The 18389-nt window shown below is 41.4% G+C and overlaps 1 protein-coding gene across 1 annotated transcript in view; it reads left to right on the forward strand.

Annotated features, from left to right (window-relative positions):
• LOC121877110 (twitchin-like) overlaps positions 1-18389 on the forward strand; it is a 144835-nt gene that overhangs the window by 69097 nt on the left and 57349 nt on the right. The window contains exons 40-55 of the mRNA XM_042382741.1: positions 1155-1184; positions 5071-5238; positions 5498-5622; positions 7187-7216; positions 9279-9453; positions 9697-9850; positions 10736-10762; positions 13285-13421; positions 13698-13861; positions 15145-15286; positions 15826-16128; positions 16331-16612; positions 16861-17024; positions 17393-17540; positions 17847-17976; positions 18084-18283. Coding sequence (XP_042238675.1) covers positions 1155-1184; positions 5071-5238; positions 5498-5622; positions 7187-7216; positions 9279-9453; positions 9697-9850; positions 10736-10762; positions 13285-13421; positions 13698-13861; positions 15145-15286; positions 15826-16128; positions 16331-16612; positions 16861-17024; positions 17393-17540; positions 17847-17976; positions 18084-18283 — 2379 coding nt within the window. The remainder of the gene's footprint in view (positions 1-1154; positions 1185-5070; positions 5239-5497; positions 5623-7186; positions 7217-9278; positions 9454-9696; positions 9851-10735; positions 10763-13284; positions 13422-13697; positions 13862-15144; positions 15287-15825; positions 16129-16330; positions 16613-16860; positions 17025-17392; positions 17541-17846; positions 17977-18083; positions 18284-18389) is intronic.

Genomic DNA, 18389 nt, shown 5'->3' on the forward strand with positions numbered 1-18389 from the left:
AAGAAACAAATGGAAATTTCTGTTTTATTTTATTACATTTTATTTTGTATACTTTTTCTTTGTTTCTCTGTCGTTATTCCTCTTCGTTTGTTCTGTGCTTGTCTTCTTTGGACATTTACCCCAATCAAGGGCTGTACATATATGCTTATTATCTTTCGTGTGAGTTACTGAGTGTCTGTCAGTATGGTGTTAATATCCTAGCATCTTCCTGAGCCTATCTGTCTGTCTGTCTGTCTGTCTGTCATCAGCTGTAAATATCCAAACTTGTTCATGATATAAACGAATATGTCTCCACAGGACGGTGACTCAAACTCTCAAATATTATCAAATTGTACATATGTAAATTTTTATATTCTTATCACTATAAATTATCACCTCCCTTATTTACGAGAGAGGATTTTCAATTTATTTTTACAATAAGGTTATTTTTAGATAGATTTTCATGTATATATAAAGCTTATTTTTCTCTTCCTCACATATAACTGAGGAAGTGGTACTGTAAAAATGGAAGCCAGTGGTCAGTATTTTCTAGGCAGCTTTAAATGAGATTAAATATTCGACTAGTAATCCCCTTCCTTAAGCCTGTGATAGATAAGTTATTTATCTCTGTTCATCGGCCCTCAAAAACATCGTCGATACAGATGGTAATAATTTAGATATTGGCAATAGTGAAGGACATGGCAGGACATATTTAGATCTCTATGATGACTGCCCAAAAAATACGGACGCTATAGTAGTTAGTGCTTTAGTTCACTCTCCAAGAGGTTTTGTGGCAGCCAGTATAAAAAAAAATGGCTATGGTTTTGATACTTTGTAATTCTCAACGATAACTCAGAAATATATAATTAACGTATCTGTTTTAAAAGGTTGTCATATTATAATCAAACTCAGTCAATGGGTCATTTGTGTTCATGTGTCAGATACAGTACAATACACGTTTGTACCCATTATTTTTTTTACAACACCTTTATTATTGCATGCCTTTAACCTGCCACAAAAACACATTGGTCATCCTAGTTGCTAGAATTAAGGATCCCGCCATATTTAGTCAACTGAGCCCTTCTTCTGCTGTAGTCAACTGAGTCCCTGAACTACTTCTGCAGTCAACTGAGCTCCCGAACTCGTGTTGACAATTTTATTTCCTCTCCCAACAGCGACACATCCGAGAATCTGGGAACGAACAGGTAGAGAGTGTTCACTAACATAATGCAACTGCTGTGGCCTGAGATGCTATTATTATAAAATCCTTCAAATTTTCCATCTACATTGTACCTTATTATTAAGCGTAAACACATACACATCGATATTATAAATAATATTCACTTGGTTCCTTAAAACGCTAAATACAGTTTCCTTTTCTTTGTAAATCAATAATCCACGTATGTGTTTCATTAATAAGTACAATGTTGATGCAGAATGTTTTATTTTTATTAATTTAAGAAATTTCAGAAAACAAATATTTTTTTAAACCAAGAGGACAACAGAGAATTTTGTTATTTCTCTTAAATAATCAAGGGAATTTTTTTTACCCTTTCCATAATAAACATCACCCGAGTAGATCCCAAATTGTGTGAATAAATCCACAAAACATTAAATGAATCACTCAAGATGAACAAAACAACAAAAATCAATATGTAATTCAATTCTCATTTCAATAATTCACCAATATGTAACCATGAAACAATGAACCATAATTAATCCTTCACCAAGAAATTAATAATAGAAATCGTGTTTTAAAAATTGCTTGCATAAACTATCCTAGTTATTGACACAACAAACCGCAGTATAGATTTATTGTTTAATAAAGAAATAAAGTAGCATTTAACATTATAGTCTTTAGTGTTTCTCAGGTCTTGGACTTTGTAGAGATAGATGTCTATAATGAACTTTCTTACATAAAATATGCAACTTATATTTTTCATAGATACAATTAATTAATATAGACACAACAAAGGTTTTAAAAAAAATAAAAAATAAATTATGGCAACTAGTAAATAATATACTATTTTTTATATCTGATAATAGTTTACTTAGTTCATTTGTTATAGTTTAGTCATAGTTTATCTGAAAAACAAAGTGAAAATTCCAGTTTTTAAGCAACGACATAACAGAGTGGTTAAAAAAAATATACACATAGCCCCTTTAATGTCCCCAAATGAAACATCTTTTGTGTGGTAGTGAATTAAATGTTGATATAAGAGAATATCTACTAAATTTTAAATAATTCTACATACAGTGAAACATTCATATAACGGACCTTTCTCTCCATATGATCCGTTAGATGGGGGTTTCATACCTAATGGACCATCTCTATAACGGACTTCCTTCACTGTACACATAAATGTTTCGCTTCTTCACGTTAAAGGGGCAACATTTTTTTTTAACTATTTTTTATTACACAGTCAGCTCTTGTTTACACTCAGTACATGTACAGAATGTTTCTGTTGTAGTTGTACTGTACTAGCATGCCTCAGTCCCGGTACTAGGAAGTGTACTAGTAGCTAGCCGTGGTGAAGCAAGTCTCTCAACACAAGTGCATGGAATTCTCAGTAAAATTTTTCACACAGATTTTGCATATAAATAAATATTATTTTGAGGCAATATATTTTTGGGCCATTATTTTTATATTTTTTATATATTTTTAATTTTCTTTTAGGGTTAAGGTATTGAAATCCTATAGCTTATATCTGTTTTAAAGTATAGAGTTGGTTCTGACGAAGGTAAACCAGCAATACTGTGACAAAGAGACGACCTAACCTGTCTGTCTGTCTGCCTGTCTCGCTGCCTGTCTATATTTCTTGGTGACTCATTCTACGGATCTTTATTGGTGACTCATGATAATCACCCTCACTTCACGACTCACACAAACACAAGTATTCGTTATTATTTTTTAACACCTATGAGCAAATTTTTACTACCATGAAGAAACTGTTACTTCCATCTTCACTTCTAATAAAAAGTTTGAGAATTGATTCGATTCTCAAACTTGAAAATTATAATATCCGTAGAACAATTATTTCTCATAACTACTGTAATACGTTTGACAGTTAATACATTCTGGAACCGTCAATAACATCTCTTAGTTCTGACGAGTTTCCACAAGTTAGTGAACAAGCGACCCGCAAGAGGAGCCCGATGGGTGTTTATTTATCAACGCTAAATTCTTGCTTATTACCCATTACAATTACCAGGAGATTGTGTTTACATGTTCTTCAATAACTGTCTTGAAACATGTTAACTAGAAAATAATTAGGATTTATAACTTAATATTTACTTTATGGTAACTTCAATCTGGCAGTGGGAAGGTGTTTACGTGTGAGGTAACTACAACCAGCCTACCCACCCAGCCTCGTATATTCTCTCCCTTGCGACTCGCTATTTCAAACTTTTTCTGACCATCAAATACAGTGAGACTTTTTTTTGGCATTTACTTACGACGTTTCATCCAATAATAATAAGTATAAGAACGTCTCACTCATACTGTTGGCCACTTATATCACTTACAATAGTAGTATTGACCAGCTTGTATAAGTAACTCGGTTTTCTCATTCGCCTTACCAGTTTTTCAGCTATAACTTGGACATTTAATGAGCTTTTTGAAGACTTTTCGATTCTTACTAATTTCTTGATTAAAAATAAAAAAAGGTGTCCCAATACTTCCTGGACTTTCAAGAGCTTTTCTGAAGACTACGAAACTCACTAATCTTTTCATAAAAGTCTCTTCCAATATTGTTTAACTATATAAGAGTGTTTCTGGAGACTTTACGAAGCTTATTAATCTCTTCTCGAAGTCTGTTTCACTACTTGTTGATCTTTCAAGGTCTTTCTTCAATACTCTGTGAATCTTCTTAATTTCTTGATCAAACTTTTCTTTATATTTAAGTCCATCGACCAGGCTCTGACGTGGCTTGCTCTGCTAAACACTCCCACGCTCTTATACGACACTGTTATACCACTTTGGACCAATTTTGAAAGACTTGACTCTGTCTTCTTGCAGTTTCCATTCAAGACATATTTCTATCCACTTTTGACTCTGTTTATCCATATAGACAAATTTTAAGACACTAAAGACTTACAAAAAATAAAAGAAACCAGAAACACTTTGAACATTATGGTACAAAGAGAGAATATACCTAAAATAAAACACTTTTTACCTGTGGAATGTTTTATATATTTATAAATTTACAAACACATGTTAAAGAACTACACGCACAAAAAAATGAATTAATGATTAGCTAAAATATGCAGATTCTTAATACAAATAAACCAAAAATAACACGAAAAAAACAACAATTAAACACAATAAATGATGTTCGCAACTAACAATACCAATATCATACTTGTGTCATAAAAGAGCGATAGTACTGGCAGTAAATTTGTCTGGCGTGACTTTCCTGTATAGAGATAGGCGGGAAAGCTCGACCAGACGTTGTTGATTGCTCGTGCTGGCGCTGGGTTTTTTTTTGATGGTGAGGGTTTAACAAATGACATCCGACGCTGTTACACAAATAGTTGACTTCCACTTCATATCATAAACTAACACGGATAAACATGATGTGTGTAAGTACAGTTAATTGTGTAATCATTCAGGTAGATACTTGTAACATCTGCAACACTAATATACTTTCACGGAACGGATTAGTACAGTACTCAGTGTCTGTACTCAGTGACTGTACTCAACGTCTGTACTCAGTGTATGTCGCAGGCTGCACCGGGAAGGATGTAACGGTAACTCACAACAACCTCACAGTACCTCACAGTACCTCACAACAACCACAGTACCTCACAACAACCTCACAGTACCTCACAACAACCTCACAGTACCTCACAAGAACCACAGTACCTCACAGTACCTCACAACAACCACAGTACCTCACAACAGCCTCACAGTACCTCACAGTACCTCACAACAACCACAGTACCTCACAACAATCTCACAGTACCTCACAGTACCTCACAAGAACCTCACAGTACCTCACAACAACCTCACAGTACCTCACATCACGTACTAACACCCCAGCAGGAAAGCCATGCACAGGTAATAATCCGTCTCGCTGACGCCCCCGACAGGTGGTTGGGCGCAGGTGGCGGAGATCCCGGCCGACGAGCCTCTGCGCTTCAAGTGTGAGGACTTAGAGAACAAGAAGCAGTACAAGTTCAAGGTGACCGTCAGTAACAAGCTGGGAGCCTCCGACCCGGCTATCCATCCCAAGGTCATCCTGGCCAAGGACCCATGGGGTGAGTAGCAAATATGGGCAAGAGTTACTTATGTCATGTGGTATTTACTTGTTACTTAACGTACCTACAGGGGGTATATGTATTTGTTGTTCCCACCAAGTTGTTCCCACCAAGTTGCCATAGTTGTATCCAGGAGGTTCACCATGAAATCCACATTCAGGTCTTTGTAATAGGCTAGAGAACTTTACTTAATATATTGTATATGGCAACATATCTCCTCCTGCCCCATGCGTCTCCTCACACGTGTCCGGCACTACAGATGAACCTGGCAAGATCCTGCACGTGGAGGTGAACGACTGGGGTCCAGAACACGCTGACCTACGGTGGTCCAGGCCGGAGACTGACGGTGGTGCCCCCATCACTGGCTACGTGATCGAGTTCAGGGTAAGTTACATCACAGCCTTCGTCAGTAGTGTCGGGGAGGTCTTGGCTACTCGAGAGAGGACTTATTTCGGGGATATGGACGAATGTTGCTTATATTTCACAGCTTAGGATATCGTATGCAGACTAACATAGTCATTTGTAATAACCTTCCGTAAATCTTAAGCAATAAAGTGTAAATTACAAAGTAGTGGTAATTTGTGTTGAGAGAAGGATGGTTAATACAGTCTAGCCTTAGCATAGACCCGATAATAGCTTAGTATAGAAATATGAAGTGGATAGCCTAGTATAGTATAGTTATCATTAGCGTCAGTAATGTAAGTTAGACTAGTGTAATTACTAGAAGTAGAAGATGCTAGTGACTACTGAGTGTAGGAAGACTGGTAACAAATTAATTAGTTTGTGTTACGAGAATAGACTTTATCGGCGAATACTTCATAGGTCTGTTAATAGTGAGTCAACTTTTATTTTCTGTTTTGTTTTTCCTATTCTCCAACCTCTCTCTCCTTTACTGTTGTTTATATTTTATTTTTTTTTACTATTTTTCCTTGTCGAGGCAAATAACTAACGTGAATTAGTTACATAGATTCACACACTTTTTTTTTTAACTTATATCTCCATTCTATTTTTTCTTCTCTTCTCTTGCGTTTTTTTTTCTGTATTATATTTTTGTCTTCTATGAATGTGGAATTTTATCTCTCCTATATAATGTCTTTACCGTGTTATTAATTTTTTCCCATAGTTTTAGTGACATGTTTAGCCTCTTGTGAATGTGTGTTGTGTACCTCGTTATCCAGCTCAGGTCGTGTGTCTTAAAAACATGAGCAAAAAAAAAAAAATACGTGTGATATTGTCTTTGAATTTTGTCCTCTTGGTGTTTCCCATTTGACAATTCTAAAAAAAACAAGCAAAACAGAAATAAATCTTGTGTTTGTATTGATCTTGTCTTTATGTCTCTCTAAAGTGATGATAACATTAAACTCCACAAACTGTGTTACGTTATACCCTAATTGGCTCCCGTACAATTTGTTCCTTGTACAGTAAATATCAATAACTTTAATGTATTCAATCTGGTGAGCCCCTGTTAATGTCCTTGTGAGATATAATGATAATAATACCTTACAAATACTACCGTGGTTGACTTAGTGGTGAAGAACTATATGTGACTTACAGCTATTCTCATTGGTGTTAAAATACGTCTATTTCACGTCACAAGTTCCACCACCACTTAGCCAATCATCGGCCTGTGTTCCGTTTTATCTGTTTATTTATTTGTTTTTATTTTATTTTAATTTAGGAAGTTCCTCTGACACAACAGTATTATAAACACAACATTGTTATAGGGATTATGTTAATGTTACCAGAATCAGTTTTGTACATCTTTATTAAATCTCTATCTCGCATTCACATAGGCCTATACACATAAAAACACACATATATATACATTCACGTACACACATAAAACGCACATATATACATTCACGTACACACCCACTCTAACTCATATATAGAGAGAGGAGCAACCTGAAGGAGTTACCATATGATAACATGTACCGTCGCTCAACAGACTCGCGCTATGCCTGAAGGAGGAGAGGTGGTAAGACTGTGTCCAGGGCTCGGTGTAAGAGTGTCACAAGTGGCGCTGTCACCTATAATAAACCTTTGAACCCGGGGACGTAACGTTCATATTCTAACTGCTGGGGGATTATACGTAGCAGTTATGTCCTTTTTTCTCTGATTTTTTTTTATTTTTTTTTTTTTTACGAATCAAATTTGAAGAAAAAGTAAAAGTTGAAGAGAAAGTCAGGAGATGAAGTAAGGTTTACATTACACAGGAGAATGAACGTTATGAGGCCGTTTCATAAGGTTTACAATAGAGAATGACGTCACGGTATCTCTTCCTCTATGGGTGATTTATCTATCTTAGAGCTTTGGTAGATCCGCCCAGTGCTTGGCTGGGCCGCGCTCTCTGCACTAGGAAACAAATAAATCGAGCTATTTGTCCACCATTTATTTATTTTCTAGTGCAGATCTAGATTTTCTCTGCGTAATGTACTTTGAAGATATTTAAAAAAAAAAGTCAGTTTTTTTTTCCTTTTCAGTGAGGGGTGCCAACTTATAACCTGTATTGTTTATTTATCTTGTGCTGTCTTGTGGTAACTAACTCTCTACCATCTAACACCTTTAAGTTATCATCCTTCACCAATAACATCTTTATATAACCTCGATTAAGTATAACACTATTATAAACCATATCAAATAATATCACTCCACATAAATACATCGTAGATAAATTTATGTATTAAAAAATGCACAAAAGCATTAATTTAGCCATGAATAAAAAAACAACATGAAAAGTAAAATATAACTTGGTATAAAAGTATCGATTTAGGTGTGCGGTGTGGTCCTGTCTAACACTCGTCTCTGTCTGTCTGTCTCTCACTCACGCGAACCTTCAACAGCAATAGGTATCAGCCACACGAGACTCTTCTGTCACTCCTGGTGGGTGTCAGGCCTTCGGGAAATACCTGTGCTGGAGGCTGGGCCAACAAGTACCTGGACTCACTTAAGACTTGTGTTAATTAATGCGGCTAAACTTAACAAGAGTCTCAGTGTAATAATGACGCCATTTTGAAGATATTTAGATTTTTTTTTTAAATGGGACTATTAGATATGTTTTTATATCCACTTGATAGAAATTTTAAAACGAAAGAGATGGCTGACACCTGATGATCCACCCTGAATTGTGGCAGAATTTGTCACACACCAATTTCACCTTAAGGTCAGGACACGTCAGCTTTATCAGTGATGAAGCTTACAACACACCAGCTTGACCAGTGACGTCAGCTGCGGGTTTATTATGGCCCAGAGTCTGCAGTACATCCCAAGGTCCTCACGTTACATGGCTTCAGCCAGGATAAGTGAAATTATGGAATTTCCATGATTTCATATTTATTTAGGACGCACAGAGTAAGTCATGGCGGGTCCCTCACCGTGCGGGAACACCATTCACCATCACTCACAGCCTCAGGTCCCGCCACAGGGTGTATGTACAGTACACTCCCGGACAAGGTGTACAGTACAGTGGGTGGTGGTGAGGGCGTCCCCGGAGGAGTGAGCGTCTTCCCCCGGCCTTGTCTACCTGTGCCTCCTGTATCCGGGTTATATAATGCTGCTACATAAACACTTCTTCTCTCACCTGTCTCTTTGGTGTGTTTTAATTCTCTGAAATATTGTAGAATAAATCAACTTAGTCAAATATATTCTCTTAAATAAAGCTTCCTCTCTCATTTTATAAGTCAGTCTTGACGCTTCACGTTGTAATTACTCGATAACTTTTGTTAATACACATAACGTTATCAATCACGTGGCCTCACTAGTAAACCAACTCCTGCCCCCCCTTGTGTCCAAGTTTTACAGCAGGAGATGTAACAACATCATCAAGTATTAATTAAGACAAACCCATAGTGCGTTCTTGTTACTCGTCATCCCAAAACAAATGAATCTTGAAATTCTCTGTAGTTCCCCCCCCCCTCCTATTGTGTAGAATACCCTCCCTCCCTACAACCCCCCTCCCTGCCTTTGTTCCCTCCGGATGCCCCCTACCGCTGCGGGCCTCCCACCCCTGCCATCTCTAACACTGTATCCTCCCTACTCAGGACCGCTTCTCAGACTGGAGCAAAGGTATCGAGATCCAGGGAGACGTAACGGAGGGAACCATCCCCAACCTGAAGGAGGGCAACCAGTACGAGTTCCGTGTGAGAGCCGTCAACAAGGCTGGTCCTGGCGAGCCGTCAGATCCCACCAAGCCCATCCAGGCCAAACACCGCTTCGGTAAGCCCCACTTGGTCTTTTAACATGACATCTACATACAGTAAATTTCACAAAAATTATATTTAAGTCTTGAGGAGTTACCGTGTCAGTAGATGTGTATCTTAATTACCACAATTCAACATACAGGTAAGGTTCACCCTCTCGCTACACCATCACCATCCTGCCACCGCCGTAATCTCACCCTGCCACCGCCGTAATCTCACCCTGCCACCGCCGTAATCTCACCCTGCCTTATCCTTACAGTGAAGCCGTTCGTGATTAACAAGGACGAGTTCAAGAACATCGTGATCAAGAAGACACAGTTGTTCAAGCTGGACGTGAAGTACGGTGGTGAGCCCGAGCCTCGTGTCATCTGGAAGAAGGACGACAAGGAGGTGGTGCCTGACGAAGAGGAGAGGTAAGCGTCACACCCTGTGGGGACTGACCACGCTCGGCACTCACCTGGGGAGGCCACGGGGGCGGGGCGTTCAACTGGGGCTCTTAGGAAGGCCAACTCAGAGTCTTATGAGGGCTAACTCTGGGGCATAGGAACAGAGAACTACAGAAAATGGGAAGGAAAGTTTTGGATATAGGTGAATTGGACATGTGGTATGAGGGAAACTTTAGAATATGTGAAGGAGAAGACTGTTGGACATGGGTGGGAGGAAATGTATGATATGGTAGCCTAACGGTAGGGGGTATGAGGTGAGGGACAGGTGAAGGACAGAGGTGATGGATAGGTGGAAGACAGATGAAGGGCAGATGAGTGTAGGGACATGTTGGACTTGTGCTGTATCTAGACATGACGCTCAGTGTAGTTACAGACATGAGGACTCATCATAGGTATAGACATGAGGGTCTTAGGGGCAGTCCAAGGGCCGACGGTGTACCCTTAGAGATAATCAATACCTCAACCTAACCTTTCCATTTACCTTAACAACACGTGTAATATCACAGGTGTTTCTCACATATTCATCAATGGAATATCTTAATGGTATAATGAATATAAGTGAAATTATATCAAAACTACAAAAAAAGGGAATTCTACCCTAAATTAAACCAATTAAAAGGTTTAAAGGTTTAACTACTCCTAAACATCAACCAACAAGGTAGTTTACTCGTCCCTCTAAGCTTGGAGAGGTTAAACGTGTAAATTATCCTCTATTAACTCAACATAAATTAAAAAAAAAACTATTAAATATGTTCTTGAATTTTGTATTAATTTGTTTTCAGGTAATTTATACTTATGGGGATAAGGGTTTAATTCTCAGGTTAATTAAACACCTACATCGTTTTCTTGCAGGTTACCTGATCCTTACAACTGCCGAAGGTGACCACGAGTATCTAGTTATTTAAGACAGAATGAAAAGTGACACTCACTCACCTCTTCCTCCTCCTCTTCCCCCTCCTCCTCCTCCTCCTCCTTCTAGCCATTTTTTGTTTTACACTTCCATCCTCCTCCTCATCCTGCTCCTCTTCTTCCTATTTTTCCTTCCTCTTTATCCTCCTTCTCCCCATAATTTTTTTTACACTAGCAATATTTTCACACAGTTTCCTTATTACTCTTTTTGTTCCAGTGTTTTCCTCAGATTTTATCATCCAGTGTGATGATATAAAAAACATTATTTTTGTACATTTTTATATCGACTTTTTAATATTTTCATTATTCTTTTTCTCTCCAAATATCCTTACTGAGTGGGGAGATTTTTTCTTCCATTTTTATTTCTAAGTCAAAGGAAGCGAGTCTTATTTTTGTGTTTATTTTTATTCTGTCTTAGATCATGTCCCGTATAATGTCCTGTTAACACACCTTACCATCCCTTCCTTTGTCCAGTGTTGCTGTGAAATGTTTACTATGGCTACGAGTGACACTTAACACAGCTACACAGCGGCTTTATCTGCTCGAGACAACTGTTGTTTGATAATAAAATAGATAGGATAATAGTCATCTATCTATCATTATTTAGTAGATTAATAAATATAAATCTATCTTTCATGTAGATAGAATAAAAAGATATTGGTCTTTATCCATTTCATAGAACTCGAAATAAATGAGTCACGAGGGACAATAGTCAGTGACGGGGTGTTGTTGACTTTGTTTTACCCGGCGTCGTCTTGGTGTTGCCAGACGTAGTGTGAAACAACCCCACAACCCGCCCCTCTTGTTCCTCGTCAAGGCAACAGTTCTCTCTCTCACATCGACTTTCAGTGATTATAAAACAAAACAGTGTTTTCTTCTCACTAAAAGGATCAGATTATACCACAGTTCTCGACGTGAAAACAAACAGATGGTTCAAAGATTTGTGTTTTTGGGTGGTGTTGGGAAGGGGGGTGCACTCAAGGACACTAGGTCTTTGCGGCGCCTCCAGAAGAAGGTCACATGTGGCATCTCCAGGAAACATCACCATGACATTTCACAAGGAAGGTCTTTTGCGACGTCTCTAAGGATGGGCATTGAGGAGAATTGTCACGGTTCTAAGATTATGGCCACCACCTGGAGGTTACTGGGATACCAGTGTGGCAAGTCACTATAGGACCACGGCGAGTTGAGTGACTACAACACAGCTCACACTTATTGAGGTCCACGACGGTCACTCCACCTGAAGTACGACGTGAGGGCTGCGACGCTTGTGACGACGTATTCTGTCGGCTAGAACACAAATCTACCGTGTGAACTACTGTCATGTTTCACCACGAGAACTGTGCCTTAGTTGCGTGTGCATGGGAGTCGCTCCTCCTCTCGAGGTGGACGGCCCACTGATGATTGGTTCCCGAGTTCATTTCGGCGTTATAAATATTTTCTCTTCTTATACACACTTCTTGATATACACTTGATGCCAAGGTTTGCATATATTGGTTCAGGTTAAGCTGCAATATATCAAACTGCTGTTTAGCTAAAACGCTGATGCTGAGGCTAACAAGATCTGGCGTTGTGAGCAAAGTAGAGCTTGTGCTAAGTTGACAGCCGTAGGCTAACGCAGCAATATGCTCGCTCATAAGTGCATGTTAGACTTAGGCTAGACATACAGTACACAATTGCATGATTGTTGTCAACAACTCTTCTCAAGATGATGTATTCATGTGCAAATTCAGTAGTGTTAGTCAAAGTTCATTTAAGTTCAGTTTCGTCTTCATGTTTGTTGTTCTCTAGGACCTTGTCGGTGCTACTTGCTTACTCTTGACAGATGTATCAAAATAGGATTATTATGAGGTAAACATATACAGCAGTTGCCTCAGTAATGTTGACTGTGTCAGTAGCGTGCACGTGAGAGTGAGGTCGGTTTTGACATACCCCGTGGGTCGGTGTTGACACAGCCCTTCTGTCGGTGTTAACATAGCCCGTGGGTCATTGTTGACACAGTCCTTGGGTCGGTGTTGACACAGCCCATGGGTCGGTGTTGACACAGCCCGTGAGTCGGTGTTGACACAGCCCATGGGTCGGTGTTGACATAGCCCTTGGGTCGGTGTTTACACAGCCCTAGGGTCGGTGTTGACACACAGTTATCCTCTTGATGGGACGTCTGGGGTGTTCTCCATCTCCCAGACTCCCCACTCAGTCACACTCTCCTGCCATCAATCATCTTGATAACCACAATGTAGCAAAGAAAGTCTCTTAGATCTACACAGTCCAAATAGTCCCAATATAAGTCTTAAGACTTGTATTATATACACGATATTGTTTATCCCCCCCAGTACTCCAGCAGTTCCCGCCAAATGTAAAACTTTCTCTTCTCTCATCAGGGTTATGTCCCCTCTCCCCCTCCTCGCAATAATTCCTTTCTTGCATGTTATTCTAGAGTTGAAAGACTACATACATTTTGACTAACTCAACATGGTGTATCTCCTGGCTAGGATTACCATCGAGAAGTTCGAGAGGAACACAGTGTTCACTCTGAGGAAGGGCGTCCGCTCCGACACCGCCAAGTACAAGTTGCAGCTGGTCAACTCTGTAGGCGAGTGTGAGGAGGAGGCCGACGTGGTGGTGCTCGGTAGGTCACTGTGTGTTCTCTACCTCAAAACTTGTGCCACCATTATTGTCAGACTTTAGACTAAACTCGAGGTCAGTGATGCCGTCTGACGTAATGATAGTCAACTGTACACCTTAGACATACTTTCTTCCTTTACTACTGCCAACTGTGTCAGATCCCAGTATAAAGTCTATAGCAATTTAGCCAATTTCATAACACATAAATGGCGTATAAGAAGGAAGAATATAAGGTAACTATCCCCCAGCCAACACCCACCTCACTCCTTGTGTCTCCCAGGTAAACCAACCCGCCCTGAAGGTCCGCTCTTCCCTGAGGAGATCCGCGCCGACCATGTCACGCTCAAGTGGAAGAAGCCCAAGGATGACGGTGGCCTGCCCATCGAGGGTTACATCATCGAGAAAATGGACATGGACACCGGCGCCTGGATACCTGCTGGCGAAGTGAGTGTCAAGGATGGTGTGAGGGAGGGTGTGAGGGAGGGGCGCTTTACGTCAGGGTTTCTGTAGTGTGTGGAGGAGGACAAGGTACTCTTCACGCAGAAGAAGGACATGTAGTGTACACTGTGTGCCCCAGTAATGCTGAGGGTGTGTAGTGTGCTGGTAGTCAACGCCAGGTGGCACGTGTCACCAGCTCCCAGAGTCAGGTGTGTGCACGTGGTCACCAAGAACACAAGACAACACAGTCTTAGACACGTATTAATACATCTTTGTTTATTGTATCTTATTATTTGTTACTGTCTACCTGTTATTACCCTCTTCATGCATACATACACACGTATGTCCTATGTGTGTTTATGTCCCCACCATCAGCCATTGTAACATGTCCTTTTGTTCAACATCTACTTTGCTCCTCAGTTTGGTTCACACAACACTCTTAAGTCCAGAAATGTTCAGCAGCAGCCTTGACCTGACACGGCCTCATTGTCGCCTCACCACACAACATGACCCCATGTGACTTCCCCCGTGTCCCTCTCCCCCCAACAGTACATAGCGGTTCCCCAGCGAGCCATACTCTCTCAGGCTCCCCCAGCCGCTCCTACAGAATCCAGGAGCTCGTCACGCCGTAAAAGCTCCTCAAAGGAACCCCCACAGGAACCAGTGATTCACGTCCAGGTAGCTTTTCTAGACGTGATGCTTCTTGCCTCTCTCCCCCGAGCCTTCCCTGGCTGTACTCTGGGAAGACACCTTCTCCTCTACTCTTTTATGGCCAACCTTCATAGCATTTTCTTGAATGGCTGTATAATGGAGAGAGCTGTTATGACACTCTAGTGTGGTTGAGCCTCTGTGAGTACGAGTGTTGGGTGGAGGCGAGTCACTCTCTGCCTCTGCTGCACCACCTGCTCGACCCTGCCTGCGGTGTGTCTGAGGGGTACCAATTTCCTCTTTCTTAAGTATAAATTATTAACTCACTAATTAAAAAGTAAACTGATGTCAAAACTTATTAACATAATAAGTAGATAAATCATCATTAACCATTTACCTAATAAATCTTTGAGATAATATTAACCAAGCGATCATTTTATATATAGATAAAAAACTAAGATTAATTTGGGTCCACTCGTCAGTAATATGTGTGTGTGAAGATGGTAGCTACACATGTATAAGGAAGAAAACGAGACGAATCCCCTTAAATTGAGACTAACTAAACCAGTTTTTCCTGTAGAAGGTAAGTAAGTGGTAATCTTCTACCAGAATGATAACTGTAAGACTCTGACCCTTTACAGATTGGGCCGGATAAACAGGAGTTCACCGTGGACGGCCTCACACCCAAGAAGAAGTACAAGTTCCGCGTGAAGGCTGTTAACAAGGAGGGCGAATCTGAGCCCCTCGAGAACGATGAACCTATCATGGCTCGCAACCCCTACGGTAAGTCCCGCCACACCCACCTACCCAGACTCCGGCCAGGCTAGCAGGGGAGGTGATGGTGTATTGGGAGGTCAGCTCGTCAGGTTAGGAGATGCGGACATATAAGTTATTGCATGGTGACCAGTCAGTTAGGACGACGACTCAGCCAGGTTAGAGGAGATGTGGTTCACGGCTCGCAAAGGAGTCAGTTGAAAATCGGTCCAGACCATTTAGGAGCTGCAGTTGTGTGTTTTACCGCAGCTAAACTGGTCAGGAAACTCACGGGAACGAGAAGGTAACATTGAGTTTCAGTAGACAAAGTCAGTTTTACTTAGGTGACAAAGATTACAAGTAAAGAAGATAACAGTATGTTAGGGTGTGAAGTAAGTTAAGGGATTTATACACTCCGGGGTGACCAAATGAAGCAGTTACACGATATTATTTTTAAAGCTTAACTACAGTTTTATTACTTTGAAAGACAATTTATCGGGTAAAGCTAGGCCGTTTGTTATGAAGACTCAGGTTGTAGAAGATTGTGAAGTATGTGTGTGTGTCTACAGACGAGCCATCCCGCCCGGGCAAGCCGGAGATCATCGACTATGACAACACGATGGTCGTCCTGCGGTGGACTCCCCCTGAGAAGGACGGCGGCCGCCCCATCACTCACTACCACATTGAGATGAAGGACAAGCTGTCGATTGACTGGAAGGAAGTGGTTCAAACCAAGGACACCAACTGCGAGGCTCAGGTGCCCGGCCTCAAGGAAGGCACCATCTACAGCTTCCGTGTCCGCGCCGCCAACAAGGCTGGTGTGGGCGAGGCCTCAGAGCCTACTGACAATCACCTCTGCAAACACAGGAACTGTAAGAATGACTTCCTTCTCAGCGCTCCTTGTGAACCTTGGATATTATATAATATTTCATTCTAAATGTTTATATAAATGTTGTGTCTGTCAATGAACAGTTGTAAATTTAGGGCACTCTAGTGTATGGTGGCTTAAGAGCTTTTCGTGTTCCATGTGCGGGTGTGATGTTGGCTCAATAATACTCTATCCCTTCCCTACAGTGAAGCCGCGTATCGACCGAACCAACTTCAAGTCGGTCACCATCAAGGTCGGTCGCAGCCACAAGTGGGCGGTGGACTACACTGGTGAGCCCGAGCCTGAGGTGGAGTGGAGCCGCGGAGAAAACATCCTCTCCAACACAGACAGGATCCACATTGAGAACACCGACCACCACACCGAGTTCTCCGTCACCGACGCCACCAGGAAGGACGCCGGGCTCTACACCCTCAAGGTCGAGAACCGCAACGGCAAGGACAGCGAGACTGTGGAGCTGGTAGTTCTCGGTGAGGCTGGGTCATGCTCTCTATATGCCACACACTGTACCACGAAACTCTTCTAGCAGATGTACTTTGACGAAAGAATTGCATTACGATTTATTTCAAGTTCTGTATAGTGTAAGAAGGTCTTTGGTCATGCTTGACTTATGTTAAAGACTTTTCATTATATCTATTGTTATATATTTATACTAGATATGCACAGGTTTACCTCTGTGTGTGTGTGAAGGAGTGTTAATGAACTGTTTGTGCCACAGGTAAGCCAGCCAGGCCCAAGGGTCCCCTGGAGGTGTCCAACGTGCACGACACAGGCTGCAGACTCAAGTGGGAAAAGCCTGAGGACGACGGTGGGATGCCCATCAAGGAGTACGAGATTGAGAAGATGGACTTGGCTACTGGCAAGTGGGTCAGATGCGGCAAGGTGGGTCGTCGTCCTTATTGTAGTTGTCTTTATCTCTCTTTAAACTACCCAGAGCCGCCGCGCTTAAACTAAAGTAAAATATACATCATTAAACTTAACCCCATATCAGAAAACGTTTTTTATATGTATCGCCCCAAGTTCGCTAGGCCGCGCACTTCTTCCCTCGTGCGTATTCTCTGTTTCTGGTTTCATTTCTCGCCCAACTTTCTTTTCTAGCTCTTATTTTTTCATTAAATTACATTCTATTCTGTCTCCAGTCTTGACACTAATATTATTTCCTGAGCGATAAGTTCCGTGGCGTGTGTGGTGCTACCTGCCCCGCCCTGCCACGGCCCCGTACAGTGTGTGATCTGGCTCCCTCCCCGTAGTGCCCTGGGGCCCTGGCTCCTCCCTACTTCAACGTGGAAGGCCTCGAGCCCGGCCACCAGTACAAATTCCGTGTCACCGCCGTCAACGACGAGGGCGATTCAGATCCTCTGGAGGCTGACCAGGCCATCCTTGCCAAGAATCCCTATGGTGAGTCACGTCACTTTCCTCTCCCACCATACACACTAATTACATAAGTCAATATTTACATACCTACACTGTATATCAAAACCCAGATTAAACGTTTTTCCTTGTAGTTAATTGATGTTATACCTGCTAAGTAAACAAGAATGATACATTGAGGCGAAGCTGTTTACTCTGGAACATAACTTTATTTCTCGCCGTTTAAAGAAGTTAATTCTATTACTTGTGTTTTCACTTATCTTTATGTTATTTGTGAGTGTTGTGTGACCTGGTGTGCCCCTCGTGACCTCGTTTTCTCTTTGTGACCCTCAGACGTGCCCACGGCTCCTGGCCGTCCAGAGATCATCGACTACGACAACAAGTCGGTGGACCTCAAGTGGACGGTGCCTGAGTCTGACGGTGGCGCCCCGATCATGAAGTACATCATCCAGAAGAAGGACAAGTAAGTATCCCTGGAGGGTGTTAGCGGCTGTGTTTTCTTTTGTAGAGAACTGAGATGCGCCTTAAACGTAATATTATAATATTCACCCTCATCGATGCCTCCTGCAGGTTCATGCCAGACTGGGAGAACGCAGGAGAACTGAAGCAGGATGTGATACAGCCGCCGAAGCCCGGCACGCCCGTGGAGACCAAGGTAGTTGGACTGAAGCACAGGGCCGAATACCAGTTTAGGATAGTGGCTGTCAACAAGGCTGGTAACTCTCCAGAGTCTGAGGCCACAGACTACCACCTCGTCAAGCACAAGGCCCGTAAGTCTCCCTTACCTTACTGCCACCTTCCTCTACGTCTACGCTCTTCTGCCCGTCATCTTAGTCGATTAACTCGTGTATGTCGTGATTTGGATATATTTCATCA

The sequence above is a fragment of the Homarus americanus genome, unplaced genomic scaffold (assembly GCF_018991925.1).
Source record: "Homarus americanus isolate GMGI-L3 unplaced genomic scaffold, GMGI_Hamer_2.0 scaffold33468, whole genome shotgun sequence".
Lineage (NCBI taxonomy): Eukaryota > Metazoa > Arthropoda > Malacostraca > Decapoda > Nephropidae > Homarus > Homarus americanus.